Source organism: Chlamydotis macqueenii, chromosome 1 (assembly GCF_036417535.1).
Source record: "Chlamydotis macqueenii isolate bChlMac1 chromosome 1, bChlMac1.mat, whole genome shotgun sequence".
Lineage (NCBI taxonomy): Eukaryota > Metazoa > Chordata > Aves > Otidiformes > Otididae > Chlamydotis > Chlamydotis macqueenii.
The window spans coordinates 98,184,520-98,203,014 of NC_141556.1; the positions used below are offsets into that span (position 1 = coordinate 98,184,520).

General features: G+C 47.0%; 3 protein-coding genes across 8 annotated transcripts in view; 2 read left to right on the forward strand and 1 right to left on the reverse strand.

The window, feature by feature from the left end:
• The first annotated feature begins 6,236 nt into the window (after positions 1-6,236).
• LOC104476439 (nectin-1) lies at positions 6,237-8,827 on the forward strand. Its single transcript, XM_086751082.1, has 4 exons — positions 6,237-6,240; positions 7,082-7,420; positions 7,706-7,906; positions 8,721-8,827. Exons 1-4 carry the CDS (start codon positions 6,237-6,239, stop codon positions 8,825-8,827), a joined length of 651 nt encoding a protein of 216 aa, XP_086607208.1.
• A 5,912-nt stretch (positions 8,828-14,739) lies between these two features.
• LOC104478956 (OX-2 membrane glycoprotein) overlaps positions 14,740-18,495 on the forward strand; it is a 44,477-nt gene continuing 40,721 nt past the window's right edge. For all 5 annotated transcript variants that reach the window (XR_015260609.1, XM_086762897.1, XM_086762915.1 and 2 more), the window contains exons 1-4: positions 14,740-14,810; positions 16,264-16,345; positions 17,033-17,359; positions 18,025-18,288. Coding sequence is in view for 4 of the 5 variants with exons in the window: in XM_086762897.1 (XP_086619023.1) it covers positions 16,288-16,345; positions 17,033-17,359; positions 18,025-18,288 (649 nt within the window). In the remaining variant the exon portion in view is untranslated. The remainder of the gene's footprint in view (positions 14,811-16,263; positions 16,346-17,032; positions 17,360-18,024; positions 18,289-18,495) is intronic.
• CGGBP1 (CGG triplet repeat binding protein 1) overlaps positions 18,211-18,495 on the reverse strand; it is a 71,206-nt gene continuing 70,921 nt past the window's right edge. The window contains exon 4 of one of the 2 annotated variants that reach the window (XR_015260640.1): positions 18,211-18,232. The gene's annotated coding sequence lies outside the window, so the exon portion shown is untranslated. The remainder of the gene's footprint in view (positions 18,233-18,495) is intronic. The other variant, XR_015260645.1, reaches the window with a different exon arrangement.

Sequence of the window (18,495 nt, forward strand, 5' to 3'; positions counted from 1 at the left end):
GCTGGCAAGAAACTTATAAGTCCAGGAAGATTGCAGACATTACCTGTTATTAGTTTCTACAACCTGATCACCTGGAGTGGGGGAAAGTGGAGTTTGGAGTAACAAAAATATGTGGGATTGTAATTTCTTTTATTGTCTAGCTGAATGTTGAATTGTGAAAAGCTTTTGTAGGTTTCTGCTTACAAGCATGATAAGACTAGAAACTGAGTGAAAGAGGAGGATGTGGTAGCTTATAAGCAAAATGTTGTATAAGAAAGGAAGATGTTATTGATCTATTAATCTTTTGCAATATCAGAATAGCAAATTACATTCAAAGGCAGAACACTTAAAACCAGTATGTGTATTATACTGGTGTATAGTATGTCTATACAAAGCCAGCTGAAAAAATGCAATGCCATGAAAGTCTATATGCTAGTGGTATGGAGTTTGGCTTCGTGTAGCAGAAGAATGAATGTAACTATCTATGCTACGTACAATTAATTGGGTGATAGCTGGAAAAAAAAACAAAGTAGTATGAAATAGAGAAAAAAAACACCCTTCAGGAAACAAACAAGTACGTGACTGAGGGCATCAGAAGTTTTTACTCTGGGTGAATAACATCCTAACTGCTGTTCTGAGGTTTGTTTGTGATTATCCTGTGCTCATCTGCGTAGTTTTCTCTATTAACAATTTGGCAGTAATTCTTTGCAGGTTATATTTCAGATGAATTTATTCAGCTACTTAGTATTCATTTTAATAAATAGTGTCTAGGCTATGAAATGTTGCAAATTTTGAATAGGTCTTGAGAAGCAAAAATAAAACTGCTAAGAAATTCAAATGGAATGGACTGCTCTATTTTGCTGCTCCAATGCAAGTGGTGCAAAGCAGGTTAACTTTGTCAGTAAATGGAGGCAGAGTATCTTTTCAAAGATTACTGGGTGGGAATGTTCTGAGCTAGTATTGCCATCACCAAATAATAAAACCCACAATAAGCTGAGTTTTTTGCCTGTCTCATGGCTGGGCAGTTGTTGCTCTGGCACAACCCTGCCCTGTAGCCACCTCCTGCCTGTACACTGTCGCTGCAACTTGTCCAGCCCAGGGCATTAGTTTTCCTTGGCAGACAAAAAGAGGGACTGCCCTGGTGTGGGGTCCTCCCCGGGCTGCAGGTGGATCTCTGCTCCTCTGTGGGCTGCAGGGCGACAACCTGCTCCACCATGGTCATCACCACAGGCTGCAGGGGAATCTGAGCTAGGAGCTGCATTACTCCTCCCCCTCCTTCTTCCCTGACCTTGGCATCTGCAGGCATTCCTCTCACAAGAAATTCTTCACAACAGGCAGATGCCTCTCAGGTTCTCTTCACATCTCATCTCCTCTCCACTTCTTGCAGCTGGGCTGGGCTGAGTCAGGCCCAGTCGGCTGCCCGGTGGGAGGCCAGAGGATGTGGTCCGCAAGTCTCGCGCCCTCCCCCTCTGTGCACCCGCTCGGCTTCTTCACATCATCTCTTTCTTTTTTTTTTTTTTTTCTTTTCCCCCTGTTTTTCCCCTTCTTACATACGTTATCGCAGAGGCATTATCAGGTGACATTCTGTCACCAATTGGCTTGGCCCTGGCCAGCAGCGAGTCTGCCCTAGGCCCGGCTGAGTCCACCGAACAAAGGGGAAACAACTTCTAGAAGCTTCTTACAGAAGCTGCCACCACAGCCCCCCCTCATTAAACAAAACCAGGACAAGCAGTAAGGTGTAAAGGAATTGCCCTTTAGCAGCTCTGGCTGAAGATATGACTTTGAGATGTAGCTGAAATGCTGCCCTTGGACATTTTACAAGTCATTGATGGAAACAAGAAGAACACTCTTATTCGGAAAGCAGTGCTGGCAGAGGCCTGGGACTATACTCAGGCAGAGAAAAGGAACTTTGTTTTGGTGATAGAAGACTGAAAGCATCACTCATCATTTCTGTTGCGTGATCCTGGGGGAATGATTTATGTACTAAATACCACACCAGTAAATTTTCTTATGAATTCAGACATGGAAGAAAATACAGCCTGCTGGTTTTCATTCAGTTTTCAGCACTGAACCCCTGCAAATCAGCTGGAATAAAAGAATTGCACTAGTTGAGTGCCTTTTTCTCTGGCACAAATGAGACTATCAAGCCAGGTAGATAAAAATCAGTCATATTTTTGTTTTCACTCTTAGTTTAGCAGAAATCATGCATATTTTGAAAGCCATACAAAGGGCCTTCTCACACCTCTCTTGCTTTCATCTTTGCTCATAGAAAGCCGTGTGTGAAAGGGGCACTGAACTCTTCTCCAAGATGTCTGTGGATGGTCTCTGCTGCAGTCTGCTCAGCTTTGAAAAAAAAAGCCACCTGAAATCAGTCTAAGACCCATACACAATACAAATATATTTTTGACTTCCCCGACTTGTCAGAAGCTGCAGTCCTTTACATGAACTACCCTAAGGAAAGGGGAAGAAAAAGCAGCTTGTCTAGTAAAAGAGCACTTGAAGTTGTACATGAAAGACAACATGCTGCATCACCAACAGAAAGTGCTGAGCTCCTCCGAGGCGGGAACTTTCTGACCAGGAAGCAAAAAGAGAGAGGCTGAGTCAAGGTTACTAACGTCCCAGCCCAAGAACGGGTGATGCACCAGGATCTCCAGTGGATGCTGGCCCAGCAGAAGGAACTTGTGGTCATTGTGCAGTTTTAATGTCTCTAGTCTCAGGTTTGTGACTCTGTATCATTCTGCTGTGGAATTGGCAGGCATGAATTTGGAGGCCAACTTGGAAAAACTGAAGCCAGAAGACACTAGGAATCAGCATCAGTCATTGCTACTGGGACAGTTGTTTTTCCCTGAAAGGTGAGTGAAAAGGTCTGGGGAACCTCTGCTTGATTCTCTACAGCTTCCTTCATTCACTTTGCGCATTTTTGTGTTTCTTTGCTCTTTTCCTGATCCACAGGACTCAGATCTGATATTGCACTATCAACCAGGGGAATAGCTCTTCTGCAAAAAACAGACAAAGTTTGCCCTCTGCTGTTACTTGACATTGCCACACAGCTTGCCTCCTCTGGTGTTTGAGGATGTTTCCTCTCCCTGATACTATCCTATTTCATCACACCTTTGAAGATGCTCTCCTCTCGCCTGGATCACCCCTCCCCTCCCCTCCCCTGCTTGCCTGGATCAGCCCTCACCCTTCCCCTTCTCCACCCCAGGGTTGTCATGGGGCTGAGCTGCGAAGCAGGAGACAGGGAGGAACGAGGGAAGGAGAGGAGACTGACGCTGAAGGATCTATACCACTCTGTGATCTTTCACTTCTGCAGGGCAGAGTAGATTACTAGGCTTGAGAAGTGTGGCCAGTTTGACAACCAAGCCAGAAAGTAGATATGCCAAGAGCTTGGTAAAAGTAATTTGAGGAGCACTTGGAAAATGTACTGCCTAAGTGCATGAGCAAGTGTCCTGTTTTGTGAAGTCTGTGGAGTTAATCAGCGATAAAGGGTCTCTCACTCCTTGGTTGGTGCCGGTTGGTGAATGGCATGAGACTGGCTATGGGTAACGCAGCCAGGGAAAGAGAGGGCTGGGCCCAGCTGGGACCTGATGCTGCGGGAGGGAGGTGGCACTGGGTATCACACTCCATTTTCCCCAGTTGGTTTCTGCTCAGAAGTACAAAATCCCTGTAAATTCCTAACTAAAGTAAACATGGTACCAACAGAAAATGTGGAGGTTGAACCCCTTTGACACCAGCCTGCTCTCAGAGCATCTGCACGGTGTTTGCTGGGCTGATGTCTGCCTCTCCCGGCTCAGCAGCCAGTGTGTCTGTGCTTGCAGCCAGGAGTGAGCCACCATTTCCTTTCCTCCTCACCCTTTCGTCTACAGGCTTTGACCAGGAACAGAGTGCCCCTTCGCCTCTGGCAGAACTGAGAACAAGAATCATGGACCAACAGAAAGGGGAGGAAATACAGTGCTATAAAACTGTTGATAAATTGCCTTTCTGTTCACTAGTAATTCTCCTCTTTGGCATCAGCAGAAAGAGCAAAACTACAGCCCAAAAAAAGAGAGTGGCCCCCAGAAAGCCCTCTTTTCAATTTAATCCTAGGGCAGGTCTACAGACTTTATTTCTTTTTTTTCCTTCAGAAAATAAGAATGATTTAATTATTATCAGACTCTCCAGTACTTACAGTCCAAGCACACTGCTTTATCTAAAAAGTTTAAAGCATTGAGGTCTGGCCTGGACAAGCAGTCCTCCGGAATAGTTCTTTTTAAACAAACAACTACATCTTCCAGGGCCTTTGATAAAAGTCCGAAAAGAGAAAACCAGCCAGCTTCCTTTTATGTGCAAAGTTCAGGAACTACGTAAAAAAAAAAGTAAAAGTCAGGGAGGAGGGATGTGGGAAACAATGTAAGAGACTGAGGAGACTCTGTTTAAATAATCTGACCTGTTACCAGGACCTTTTAGAGGTGCAAGTGCTATTTTTGTATGTTGTTATTTTTGTATGCGAGCAGATGGGGGCGTGCTTTGTGCCACAGCAAGCAGTTGGCTGGTAGGATCCTTGCTAAGATAAAAAAAAAAAGCAGTGAGATTCAGAGGGTGGAGGTTGCTGCTGTAATAAAAATACCCAAGCCTATTTTGCTGCCTGGATGATGAAGCATCACCCGGCAGGCCCCTGGGGGCTCCCTCTGAGTTGCAGAGAGGAGGGTCCTAAATGCTCCTCCCTGGCTGCACCTCCTGCCCAGAGCACAAGTGCGGGAAAGAGGAGACTGAGATGGGAGCCAGCATTCAAGGAGAGAGACGATAAAGCCAAGGAGGGCGACAGAAGCTGGCAATCCTTGAGGGGCCCTGTGGAAAGGCTCTGCCACGGTGGTGTGCACTCATTTCACTTCCTTGTTCTTTGCCTGCAGCGTAAGCTGGTGCTCTGACGGCCCAATGAGAAGTTGGATGTAGCCCTTTCCCCTAACAGAGGTGCCAGGAGGGATGCTCTGGAGTCCATCTCACCTTTTTATGAACTAATCTACAAGGCTGCAGGGGGAAAAAATGTAAACCCATGGAAACCTGCAAGAAATCTAAAACCTTTTGCTGCCCCTCCTATTGGAGGGAAGAGTCAAGTTCATAAAGAGCAGAGCTGAACACAGACAGAATGTGTACGGTATTTGCTTAGCGTATTTTCCCGTAAGATAGTCTCCTACCTTTCTTACAGGAAAAACTCAGAAAAATTGTATAGAGTATGGCAAGTATCCTTTTGCAAATACAACTAGAAACTTCACATGGTGCTTAATCTCACTGCTGGATTACCATGTGGCCAGGAGCTGTGCTGTGTGGTTTTACAGCAAAACCCTTGGGAACAAGACCTCATTCCTGAGCCCAGGAGCACCGCTGCACCCCTGGCTTTCCTTTTCTGGAATTACATGAGATGCAAACACATTGGGGATGGGGAGCTAAATCTGCCCTCTGCAGAGACTTGTTTCATAATCCAATTTGTGGTTTAGGTTTGCTCACGGGTTGGGGCGAAGTGGTGGCATATTTGCAGGTGTCTCCCGTTCTTGCTTGTGAGTCCCCTGTGCCAGGTCTGGAAGAGGTAAGCCACCTCCCCAGGGAGCCCAGGATTGGTGCCCAGCATGGTGCTCATCAAGACACAGGCGTAGTGATCCGCAGGCAGTGCCTCCCTGCCATCCTCCCTTCCCTGCCAAAGAGAAAGGGAACGGGGTCTGCCAGGGACTGCAGCCCCTTGCTTCTTCCCTCTCTGCCAGCTGCCGCTCGCGCTTACCAGGAAGATCCCACATTTATACCTTGCGAGGTACAAATCCTTCTGATGGCACTCGTAGCAGAGCTCAGCAGCATGGGGCTGACAAGGGGCAATACCAAGCTTTGCTGCTGGGGGAAAAAAAAAAGGTATGCCGTTTATTGCCAGCTCTGGTCACCCAGTACAGTTGGAGAAGGACAAAGTCGCACTACGGCTGCGCCACTCAGCTAACTCACAGCCAGTGAGTCCACAGGATTAATTATTGACCTGAACAGTTATTTCTCGCTGGCCCCTTCCCGCCAAGCCTGCCGTCACAGCTCTGCTGATTGGCCCATGAGGACTTTTTAAACAAGGCATACAATTCTCAACCTTCCGCCTGGACATGGCGGCCACCCTTTGAGGGATGTGGGGAGAAGCAGCGAGATTTGCCAGGCAATTGCTCTGTCCCACCATGCTTTTCCCCCTGCTTTGCTGGGCTGCAATCTGCCTGCTGCTGCCCTCTGTAGGCTGCCAGCTGGAGGAGCCGGCGATGGGTGAGTGGAGCGCCCTTTTCTTGTCCCAGGTTAACTCTGGAGCAGCGCTAGCATTTCCTGGCAAGCAGGGAGACCCAGATGCGATCTTGACTGAAAAATACTAATTGGTTACTGGAACAGTAGCTAGTAATCTGGGGGCTGGTCAGTGGCAAAATCAGGAGGTCAGAGAGGGCGCAGGGGAGTTTGTCTCTGCACTCAAGCTGTATATTCAGCCTGTATATTCCCTTTCTTTGTAAGTGTCACTAAGCTTCTCAGCACAAGGGATGGAGCAGGTCTGTGTTTCCAGTGCACGTGTCTGGGGAGTGCACTTTGCTGCTGGGAGATGCCGGGGCAGGGGTGATATCCCTCTGCAGCTGTTTGCACTGCCTCCCAGCTGCATGGTGCCTGGGCTGCTCTGCCTCCCCTGGTACTGGTGAGAAGGGAGCAGGGATGCTCTCAGGAGTGAAAGCTGCTCTCGCTGGGTGGTTGCCATGTGATGGGTCTATATAGGACATCTCTGACCTCCTGGGGACAAGGCGAGCTAAGAGTAACACACTGGGAAGAAGCAGGCAGAGGAGCCTGGGGCTCGAGTTTGCTGTGCTTCCAAGGAGCCTGCCTGCCCCTGTTCCTATGCTGCCTTCCTCCTCGCCATGAGAAATGTATAATGTAGGCTAATGATGTGACAGCCACCCATGAGACCAAGGTGTCTGAGGTCTCCCAGTGTGCCACAGGGCCTCATGGTGAAGTTCCCTGCTCAAGTGCTCTGCAAGACGGGAACACTGTGATTGGATGCCTCAAGGCACTGTAGCCTTCCCTAAGTGAATTACTCTCGCTCTGATTTTGGGCTTTGCTTTGTCCCTAGATTTGAAGGAAACTGTGAAATCTGACAGCATTGTTACTGCAGCCCTTGGTGGAGAGGCAAATCTCTATTGCAACTTCTCGCACTCCAAGGATGTCTTGCAAGTCACCTGGCAGAAAATAAATGCGTCTTCCTCCCAGAACATAGCCACCTACAGCCCAGACCACGGGCCGAGGCTGATAGGGTCATTTCAGAAGAAGGCGCGTTTCACTACAGCAACCCTGGAGGCCTCAGCTATCACACTCCAAGATCTCACATTCAAGGATGAGTCCTATTACAGGTGCATTTTCAACGTGTTCCCTCATGGCTCTTTCAGCAAAGATATACACCTCAACATCCAAAGTAAGTTTTCCACTAACACCTTGCTTTCTGGCACTCAGCACAAGTCTGATGTAGTCAGGAGGTGGGTAAGGCATTACCCCCTCCATTACATGGAGACTTTCCATGCAACAGCATCTCCTTGGTGGATAGTCTACAGACTTGCCATACCTTTCCTCAGAGGAGGTGAAGGTAAATAAGCCAGGAGATGCTTTGTGGTAAGAACGCTCGTACAGAGAAGTGACCCATCCAGCTTTGACTATTCACTCGCCACAGAGTGTAAAAAGTACCTGCTCTTTTTGCACTCAGGCATTTCTGACCTAACAGTGGAATACGATTCCCACCTGTCCACCAAAGGTGTCCTTACTGCAGTCTGCTCAGCAACAGGAAAGCCTGCCCCCCAGATCACCTGGCTGGATGACAGAGATGTGGATGACAGAGACCTGGATGAGTCCTCTGAAATACAGTACACTGAAAATGCAAATGGAACAGTAACGGTGGCAAACAGACGTAACTTCTCTGCCAACCACCATCGTGTCTTGTCTTGCCTCCTTGACCACCCGCAGGGAAGGAAAATAAAGACAGTTGACCTGGAAAAAGGAAGGAAAGGTAGGCTGCGTTTGTATGGGGAGGTGCAGTATGTAGTGGGGAGCGCTTAGGAAAGGATGTGCAATTGTGGGAGCACAGTTTGTGCTTATGTAGGTCTCACTAGACATTTTTCTGGGAGTTCAGACCTCACGCCAGATGAAGGTTTCATGATTTGAAGCCATCCAGAAGACACCTCTCTGTGGAGGAAAATGTGAGACATTATTGATATTTATTTAAAAAATAAAATATTTCCTCATCTACCACAGTGTTACATTGTTATGCTGTTCCTTTCTCTTCTTCAGAGAATAAATGAGCACAAACTGATGAATGCTTCACTTCAGTCCCAGCCTCTGGAAGAGGACACAAAAAACATGTTGACATCCCTCTATGTTCTGTGTGAACTTACTGGTTTCCTTTTGTAGGTTTTCAGAAGAGCTTCATCATCACGGCGGTCATAATAGCTGTGGTGTTCTTCCCAACCTTGACATATTGTGTCATGAGACTAGTCAACAGAAAAACTAAAACGTAAGTATAATTTCCACTTTCTTGCAAATGACATGGCTTGCTTGTGTTCACCTTGCAATTTGCCTTTCTGCTTCCTGTTGGTGTTTTTATATACATGCCCTGGAAACTTACCCAGGTGGTAACAGCATCTTTAAAATAGCAAGATTCACTTTAAATGCCAGGAGGCTTCTAAGCATCATGTGGCTAGTTAATGATTTGGGTTTTTTTTCAGACAGAAGAGACCCAGTGCACTCAGAACACCTGCAGGGGGAGAAAGGCTTACACCAAGACCTCATCGAGAAAGCCATGAGCCTGCGCACATTGAAGGACCAGGATTGACACACATTGAAGGATGTTGTTTATCAAAATGAGGTAATGCAAATGCCCAGGGCTTCCAGTAATTATTCACATTCCTCAAAAGTCTTGGCAACGCTTACCAGGAATGTGAGAAAATCCTTCCATCAAGAGCTGGGGTTTGCTCCGGCTGCCATATCTTTGCTGCATGGAGCAGCCATACTGAGTAGATGACACCATACGTGCCCCAGCAAGCCTCTAGCAATGCTGGGGAAGGCCTGGGGCATGAAGGAGAAAAGTTAGTGAACAGTTAGGTGGAAAGGCATGGAAGAGGTACTAGAAATGCCCAGTAGGCCAGATGGGATGGAGTTAATTTTCCTCTCAGTAGCCAGTGTGTTTTGGATTTTGTATGTGAAGAATGTTGATAAACACCCTGACGATACGAGTTGTTGTTAATGAGACCAAGGACGCTTTTCGGCTTTCCAGGTCTCACTAATGTACAGGCGCAGGAAGTTGGGAGAGAGACAGAATGCTCGGTATATAAGTGGGGATTGGGTGAGGGGAAGCATCTCGCTCACTGGTGTTGTTCTCTCTACCTTGCTGGGTCTCTTTCACTCCTTTCCTTGCTGCTCAGTTTCGTTTCTGTGATCACTGCTCAGGACGGGCTGTATCGGTCATTGGGACATTGGGTGGTGAGGAATCGTGCATTGTTCATTTTGTATATTTTAATATCTTTATATTCTGTTATTCTTGTAGCTTTCTTTTGCTACTCTAGTAAACTTTCTTTATCTCAACCTATGAGTTTTCCTTTCTTCCCAGTTCTCTCCCCCATCCCAGTGGGGAGGGGTAGGGTGAGCTAGAAACTGTGTGGTAACTAGGGCTAAAACACAACAGTGGGTAAGCGTGCAAACACCAGCAGGGATCAGGCCAGACAAGCTGATGAGTAGGTGACATGTCCCAGGATGCCTTTCAACATTTCACAAGAAATCAGGTGGGAGGACCTGTGCTGCAGATGCAGCAAGACTTGCAGAACTGTACCACGACTGGTATTTTGAAAAAAGTTATGTTTTTAAGGGCTTGAGCTGGAAAGCTTCCCCAGCAATGATACAGCTCTCTGTATCACTACACGAAGTGTGTTAGAAAGGTCTTTCCAATGTATTTGCAAAGGCTCTTCCAACGGCTTGTGTCACAGTGGAGCCACAGCACAGAGCACTTTCTTTCATAATAGCAGAGTACTTTCTAGTGGGAGAGGTCACACATGAAGGTGAAAACGCCTCCACTGAGTCTTCCATTAAAGTAGTAACTCACGACTGCTATTTTTTTTCTCTTTGGACTTTCAAACAGTGTTTTGGTATCCAGCAACCCTATCCTAGGTATCAAGAAATGACAACCACCATGCCCAAAGATGCTCAGGAAAAACACGACAAAATAACTTTATGAGGATTGTTCTGCGGTGGACACTGTGGTTGCTGGAAGAGAAGGTATTGAAAGGGACCAACAGAAGGAACGGCCCAGGGTTGCCTCCTGAGAGAGCTAGATTTTCTGCAGCTGGGCTTCTTGGTCAACGGACCTTCAGAAAACAATCTTGGGCTTCTTGGCCAAGGAACCTTTAAAAGTCAGTCTCAAGTGATGTTTTAACCAAGAGTTGCTCGTCATTTAAAGGACAACTGTTCCCCGCGTTCTGAAAATCATGTGCTGATTCAGCTTGCCTTGAAGTTTGTGTGACATGCATGTAGGTTACAATGAGGAGCTACAGCTTGGCATTCCTCAAATGAGAGTTTTCTGAGATTAAGTGCTCATTAAACTGTTTTTTAAAGATAAATTGTCTGGGTTTTTTTTTCCATGGTAGTCATAGACAAGTATGTGATCTTCAATTGTAGCTATGATTGGAAGCCATCAGTGTATGTATATAAAAATAACAACGAAAGGAGAGGCGAGTGACTTTAACTACTGCTTTTCAAAGATAACTTTTTTTTTCCCAGGAAATGGAAATTGTAGAGAGTGCAGGCTCAGTGCTGTGAGATAGTGACCAGACTGGCCAAGAGCTGTAACATTCTCTGCCCAGACACTGGACTGCAAATACTTTGTGTTTCCGAAAGTATTTGGAACCACTCCTGTTGAGTGGTTGTCGTAGTTCAGCCCTGATTGGGACCAGACTACGCAGTCTCTCTCTCACTCCCCCCACCCTCTGAGAGAATGGGGAGAGAAAATATAAGGAAAAACGGCTCGAGGTTTGAGATAAGGACAGGGAGAAATCCTTAAAGTTACCGTTACGGGCAAAACAGACTCAACTTGGGGAAAACTATTCATTTATTACTACAAACAGCAGGATAATGAGACGGAGAACAAGATAACCTCCCCCCACCCCTCCCTCTTCCCAAGCTTAACATTATCTCTACCACCTTCCCCCCGCCGAGCGGCACAGGGGGGAAGAGGGAATGGGGGTTGCAGTCAGTTCATCACCCATGGCTTTACGCCGCTGCTTCATGGTTGGGGGAAGAACTCCTCACATTCCTCCCCTGCTCCGTTGTGGGGTCCCACCCCTACGCCACAGTCCTTCCTGAAACTGCTCCGGCGTGGGTCATCTCTTCCACGGGATGCAGTCTCTCGAGAACGGCTGTCCCAGTGGGACCTCCACGTGCCACAGCCACCTTCAGGCATCCACCTCCCCCGGTACGGGGTCCTTCATGGGCTCCAAGTGGATCTCTGCCCCTCCGTGGACCTCCATGGGCTGCAGGGGGACAACCTGCTCCACCATGGTCGTCACCACAGGCTGCAGGGGAATCTTGGCCAGGAGCCACATTACTCCTCCCCCTCCTTCTTCACTGACCTTGGCGTCTGCAGCCGTTCCTCACAACAGGCTGGTAGATGTCTCTCAGGATCTTTTTACATCTTATTCACTTCTCATCTCCTCTCCACTTCTTGCATCCAGGCCGGACCAAGTCAGGCCCAGTCGGCTGCCTGGTGAGAGGCCAGAGGGTGAGGCCTGCAAGGCCCATGAGGCCTGCGCCTCCCCCTCTGCGCCTCTGCCTCCACTCAGCTTCTTCACATCTTCTCTTCTCTCTTTTTTTTTCTGTTTTCCCCTACTTAAATACGTTATCGCAGAGGCGTTATCACGGGACATTCTGCTACCAATTGGCTCGGCCTTGGCCAGCAGCGGGTCCGCCCTAGGCTCGGCCGAGTCCACTGAACAAAGGGGAGCGACTTCTAGCAGTTTCCTACAAAAGCTGCCACCTTAGGCCCCCCCTCACTAACAAAACCACGACAGTGGTTCAGAGCCTGCTGATGGAGGGGGAGAGGGATGACCTCACCTCTGCAATTCTGGCAGTGAGTACATCATTTGTCCTTGGTGCAAAAGTGTAGTTTTTCTAAGAGTAAAAAGTTAGTTTTGGTGATTGAGAGGGAAAAATGAAAAGATGATGAAATGCACACCAAGGACTTAGAAAATAAATAGGCAGAAAAAAACCCTAAATTTTTCCAGAACATCTCATATTTGTGGGCTTTTTTAAAACAGTGCAGTACTGGATTTCCACAGGGGAGATGACCTGTTTTTCACTACTCTTCAGGTAGGAGTTTAGAAGTGCTCTTTGATCCTTCCTGATGAAATCAAATTAATTGTTTCTTTCAGTCCTAGTAACTGTGTTGTTTCCTTTCAGAAGAAAAAAAAAAACATGACCAGTTTTAGAAGCAAAACAAAACAAAAAGCTGAGACCAAAGCTTTACGCACTGTGTTACTGAGAGCAGCGGAACAGGCAGGGTTAACACACAGGTGAGTTAAGGATGACTCAAGCAAGGGGCAAACCTCACCCCGCTCCTTAGGACAGCTGAATAGCAGTGCTTCAAATATCCCCACACATCCGAGCCTTAAATAAAAAAAAAGGGTTTCTAGTTTTATCTGGGCTCTTGGCCACTATCTGGGCATCTTTGCCAAGTAATTTTAGCAGGGGCTTGAAATTCTGTCATGTCTGATGTTTTTCCCATGAACAATGATGTTTTAAAATAGGAGACCTTATAGGGCCTTGCAAGAGAAAGGCTACAATTGGTATGAATTTCGTGAACACATGCCTGTGTGCATGTGCGAAAGTGGCTGAAGAAACAGCAAACGGCAGACACCAAATGTCCTGTACTGACTGCAAAGGATTTTGTTTCTAATTAATCCAATTGAGAAATGGGTTGTTTCTGTCAAGCCTGGGGCAATCCTAATAAAACTACAACAGAGACACCTCATTCTGTAGTCTAACAACAGGAAATGGCAGTGAGATGGCCCTGTATCACTCATGCCGCCTTTTCCTCTCAGACCAAGAGGAAGGTAGCAGCAAAAGCAAAAGACCACTCACAATGATATTAAAAGACATATCTCAAAATCTGCTTCTCATCACCAGAGAGGAGGAACCCAGAAGATCCTGGCCAGATCATTTGAACGCTTATAGCTTTTGAGTGTGAAACCGGGCATAAAATCAACTTGCCTAGAGATTTTGTACAATAAAAGGACCTTCTCCTTCCATAACATCTTCCACGGATTTTTTTTAATGCTAGTTTCCTACCACCTAACATCAGAAATAAAAAGGTGAGGTTCGTTTATCTGGGCTGAGGATCCAGAAAAGAGTCAGAGCCTTGATTTTATCACTATTGCCAGGCTAGTGACTTGCAATTCGTAGTAATTAAGAAAAAAACAATTACTGGGTTGAGGAAAACCTTGGTACATTTGTTGTGCAACTGCCAGTGAGGCCTTACAATAAATAAGTTCAAGAAATTTATCTGGTCTGAAAAAATTCCCAAATACTTTCTGAAACACTAAGTATTTGCAGTCCAGTGTCTGGGCAGTGAATAATCACAGCTCTTGGCCGCTATTATAAATTATTATTAATTATTATTACATTCTGTTCCTGTCATTGGATTCTAGTTTTAGTGTTTCACGACAGCACAGAAGCCTTTAATAAAAATTCATTGTTGGTGTGATTACAGAACTGAAAACGGGAAAGAACTGGCCTGGAACACCAAAGCCGTTCACTCTACTGCACACCCGAGCGCAGCCTGAGGTTTCTTAGAAGGAAGTCTGGGTTTACGCTGAGGATTTTCACCAGCAGCATGAAGATCCTTTCCCGGAGAGCTCTTGGAACTGACTCTGTGCCAACAGCCTCGCGTTACCGAAACCTCGCTGCGCGTCGGGGTTTCCCGCCTTCTCACTTTAATGAGATAACCACTCTTTTTTTTTTTTTTTTTTTTCCATTTGTTCTTCCAAGGTCCATTCGTTAATTCGGTTGATATTAATAACCCTTGCAGGAAGGAGAAGACGGGGGGAGTGCGAGGAAACCCTTCGCAGCCCGTTCTCGGGGGAAGGTTGGGGTCGGGAGGCGGCAAAGCGCGCTCGCGGCGTTCCCGCCGGAGGAGCAACGGGCGCCAAAGGGGCAAGGTCCTTCCGGCCCTCGCTGCTTCACCGGTACCCAAACCTGTCCCCGCGCGGCTTCCCCTCCCTCCCCGCCTCTTCGGGAGAGCAGAGGCGCCGAGGGCACGGCCACTCCCAGGGCGGGGCACCGGCCGCAGTCGCGCAGCTCCCGGGGCAGGGGCGCCAGCCGTCCCACTTGCTGCCCGCCGCGCTCCCCCGGGGAGCGCCCTTCCTGGCTTCAGGTGGGTTTTGGGAGGGGGAAAGGAGGAATGAAGCAGTGCGTGTCCCGTGTCTGTGGTGGGTGCGCCTGCGGTCGTGCCCCTGCACCTCCCCCTGGGGCGAGGTTTGGCCGCCTCGCGGGAAGGCGGGATATGAGGAGCGGCGGAAGCGGCACAGCTGAGGTGGGGCGCTGCAGCGGCTGCCTGAGCTTTTTCCCTGCCTTTCCCAAAGCAGGTCCCCCCCCTGCTGTTGCCCTCGGAAGCTCGTGTGGAGCCAGCAGGGAGAAAGGAGGTGACGGAGCGGTGACTGGAGCTGGTGGCCACTAGAAGAAGTTTTCAAAAGTTGCCCAGAAGGAGGACTAGATAATTCATCACAGGGAGACCGCCGGCGGCCCAGGAGACCTCCGAGGTGTAGGCTGGGAAGGTATGGCACGGCAAAGGACTTGCTCTTCGCCTGGCCTAGTCTTAAAAGACTTCTTTTTTTTCCTTTTTTTCTTTTTTCTTTCCCCCCCTCCCTGTAATACACTAGGTTGGTTTTGTGCCCGGCATCGCTGCACAGTAGCCTGGTTCCTTGCTCTGTGAAATCTTCTAGCCGCACAGGATGTAAGCGATGGTGTGTTAAGGACTTTAACGGATATTAAAGCAGTGAGCTAGAAGGCTGGTGTTGAAAACCGGGCTTTCCTGCAGGTGTGGCACATTTCTCACTGGTTTATAAATGCTTTTATAACTTGAAATTTCTCTCTGGCTTGTTATGCTGGCCCTTGGGTTTTGCATGTTTTTAGGCATATCTAACTGAGATTCTTAGAGCCATCCTCAAGTATCTTCCTGTGCTGTGTTATCTGGCAAGTTCATTATTCGTTGGGCTTGCTGCTGATGGTTTCTTGCTTACTGACTTTACCCATAAGAATTCGGCCTGTATTCGTGCTGGGTAACTGCAGAGTTGTATCGGCAATTGTTTTAGCACAGCGTGCGTACAATGTAAAGGCTGGCTACTGGTTGTGCACGTATGTGTTGTGTGTGCAAGTGTGCTGGGAATTTGTTTCTTAAATAGATTTTTTTTCTCTCTATTTCATTTATTTATTCATTAATCCTCCTTTTTTAAGCCATATGGTAACATAGAAAATGCCTTGCAGTTGATTCTCTCTTCTATTTTTTTTTCCTGTTTTGAAAATAGTTTAAAAATTGGGCTTTGCTTGTGTTCTTGACAGAAGGCACTCCCAAGACGCATCAGCTAGTTTTGCAGGCATTGGCAAAAAACCTCAAGTGTAAGTGATGTGTGTTACAGAGGTATTTTATATGAAATACTATTTTGACTTAAATATGACACCAGCTTGAGTTCCAGGCAAGTCTACAAATCACTTGTATTGTGGCAATGTTAACTGACTGAGGGAACAGGAAGCAGGTCTAAAGCTGTTCACTAGGGAAAACAGCAACACAACCTTGTTTTTGCCCTTTTAGCACACTGGAAATATATTTGTATGTGGCATGTGGAGTATTCCCCAAAAGTTCCCCAATTCATGCAGTTTTGGACACGTGGGGACTCCTGAAGTGCTCAGAGAAGTTGCTTTCAATTTATCCCTTGAGCTCAAAAGCTAACCCTGCCTCTCTCTCAGTGCCACAGCTAGTCCTGGACAACCAGTACATCACACTTCTGTTGGATTAATGCCTTTTTAACTTCTATCGTGCAATTTTTTTTTCCCACCTTGACCAGAGCACTTTCTGTGTTGTGTAATGAGACCTGTGAGAACTCACCTTCTGCCCCAGAACTGTGGTTTTCTTAGGTAGCAAAGCTACGGTTAATGTTTGCACCCCTGGAGATGTGATACCACAGGAGGAAGATCTGTTATTAAGTCCTGTGTCTCCTTATCTTTCTTCAGGTGAAGCAGATTTTCCCTTTCAAAATGACTTTCCGAGCTCTGGTTTTGTGTCTGGCTTGTGCTGGACTTGGAAAGGCAAGTGGTAAGTTGAATTTCCTGAAATCTGCCTGAAAATGGTTGGGGAACTGGTTTCTAATTCCTGAGGCTTCAACAGTCAGAGTAAGAAGCAAAAATAGGTGAAATACAGGTTGCTGGTGCCATTTGACATGCTTTAGATAGCTGAGGCATAGACATGGAGCTGGCAGATGTGCCACAAGACCTCTTGGAGCAGCATTTGGAGATGGGAGGGATGTGCAGCATCCCATATCTACAGTGACACTGAACACTGTTGTTCACCTGAGTTCACAACTTCTCATAGTGGACCTTCCTCTCAAGAGCAAACCTCTTGTTTTCTTTCCCTGCTTCTCAAATGCACTGCAAACTCTGAAGCTGTATAGTCCAGAAATTCTCTTTAGCCAATTTTGCTGTTCAGTTCACTGAGAATGGCTTGATGTGCACTTTCCCTGTACACCCCAAGGTTCTAGGAAACAAAACCTGTATCTTTGCTGAGAATGGGAAGCCAGAGCCTCAGCTGGTATGAATCAACATAACTTCATTGATTTCAAGGAGGATGCAGGAGAAGGACTTTTTCGTGGGGGAAACTCATAGATACAATATGTAGTTGATGGAATTGTTGTGTATGTGGGTAATCCAGGCCTTAGAATCAGCATTTGGCTTCTGAATACGTGTGATATCTGCCTATTTCACTAACTAGTCCATGTTGCTGCAGTGGTTCCGCAGGCTGAACACAGAACTGTGAAGGAAGGCCACAACGCGACTCTTGGCTGTGCCCTGACAGAACCCAAGGATGTTCTGCAAGTGACGTGGCAAAAGGACTCTGAAAAATCACACAATAATATAGCTACGTACAGTACCATAACAGGGTTAAAGATTCATGAGCCCTATCAAGACAGAATGAATTTCTCGAGTCTGGTACTCAATGAGACAAGCATCACTTTCTGGGACACTCGAATGGATGATTCAGGGTGCTACACATGTCTCTTCAATACTTTCCCTTACGGCTCCTTCTCGGGACGTACCTGCCTGAGTGTCTTTGGTGAGGTTCTCTGCAGGGAAAAAGAGGTGTTTTCTCACCCAGAGCATTTCCTTGAGCAAACTTCAGGAACTGCAGTGGTAGAAGCATACCTCGGTGGAGCATGGTGTAGAAACAGAGCGTTACTGCTGTGAGCAAGACTCTGTGGGGTCATATTCAAGTCTGTTGCCGTGATTTTGGCGCTGGGCTGTCCTTGTTTCTTACTCTGCGAGTAGCAGCTAAAAAACAAGGAGTGGGATCTTTGTAAGCCCCTGAGCAGTCCCAGCTGGAACTGGGCAAACCAATGGTGCCTGTTGCAGTTTCCTCTTGGTAGCAGGTACAACCTCAGTGCTGTGAGCTGCTGTGCCAAACCCTACTGTTGGTAGGGAATTAGCAGATAGGAGAACAGCACCGACCAAGAAATGGTTTTACTTTCAACAGATCATTTTAAAACCTGGGATTTCAGGTTGAGTGAAACCTTTGGGGTATGTAACTTCAGTATAAGGGAAGGAGCATTGAATCATGGCGGGGACCACACCCAATGAACTCTTCTTCCATTCCTGTGCCATGGGGCTCAGTGTGAATCCAAGTAATCTTTGCTCTAATTGATGTTAATGATTAAATTGCTATTGCTGCTTATGACCAGGTGCTCATTGTGGTGATGGCTTGTCTCATTTGTGTGTTGGAAGGTCTCGATGCATCTGTCAATTACAACATTTCTGAAGGTCATTTGGTAGCCATCTGTAATGCTGTTGGCCTCCCCGAGCCCACCATCACCTGGAACAACTTGTTCAATTCTACTCCTACACAGGAGATGGTCAGGCACGCCAATGGGTTGGTGTCCATCACCAGTAAACTGGAAATCAACACTCAGAGCATCAGTGGGCAGGACTTGACCTGCAGAGTAAGCAACACAAATGAAAAAATTGACTTGCCTGTGAAAATGAAAGGAGGTAGGTGAACGACACAAGCTACTTGGTACCATTCTCTTGGCTTCCGTGTTTTACAGTAGCATGTTTGGATAGGAATCTGCTGGGAAGGGGAGAGAGTGAAATGTGTATGTGTCAAGTAAGAAGAAAGGAAATGCTGCTTTGCGTTCATTGCTGTCTTTGAGACAATAACACATTGAGATGCTTTCCAAGAGGGGAAAAAAACCAAAC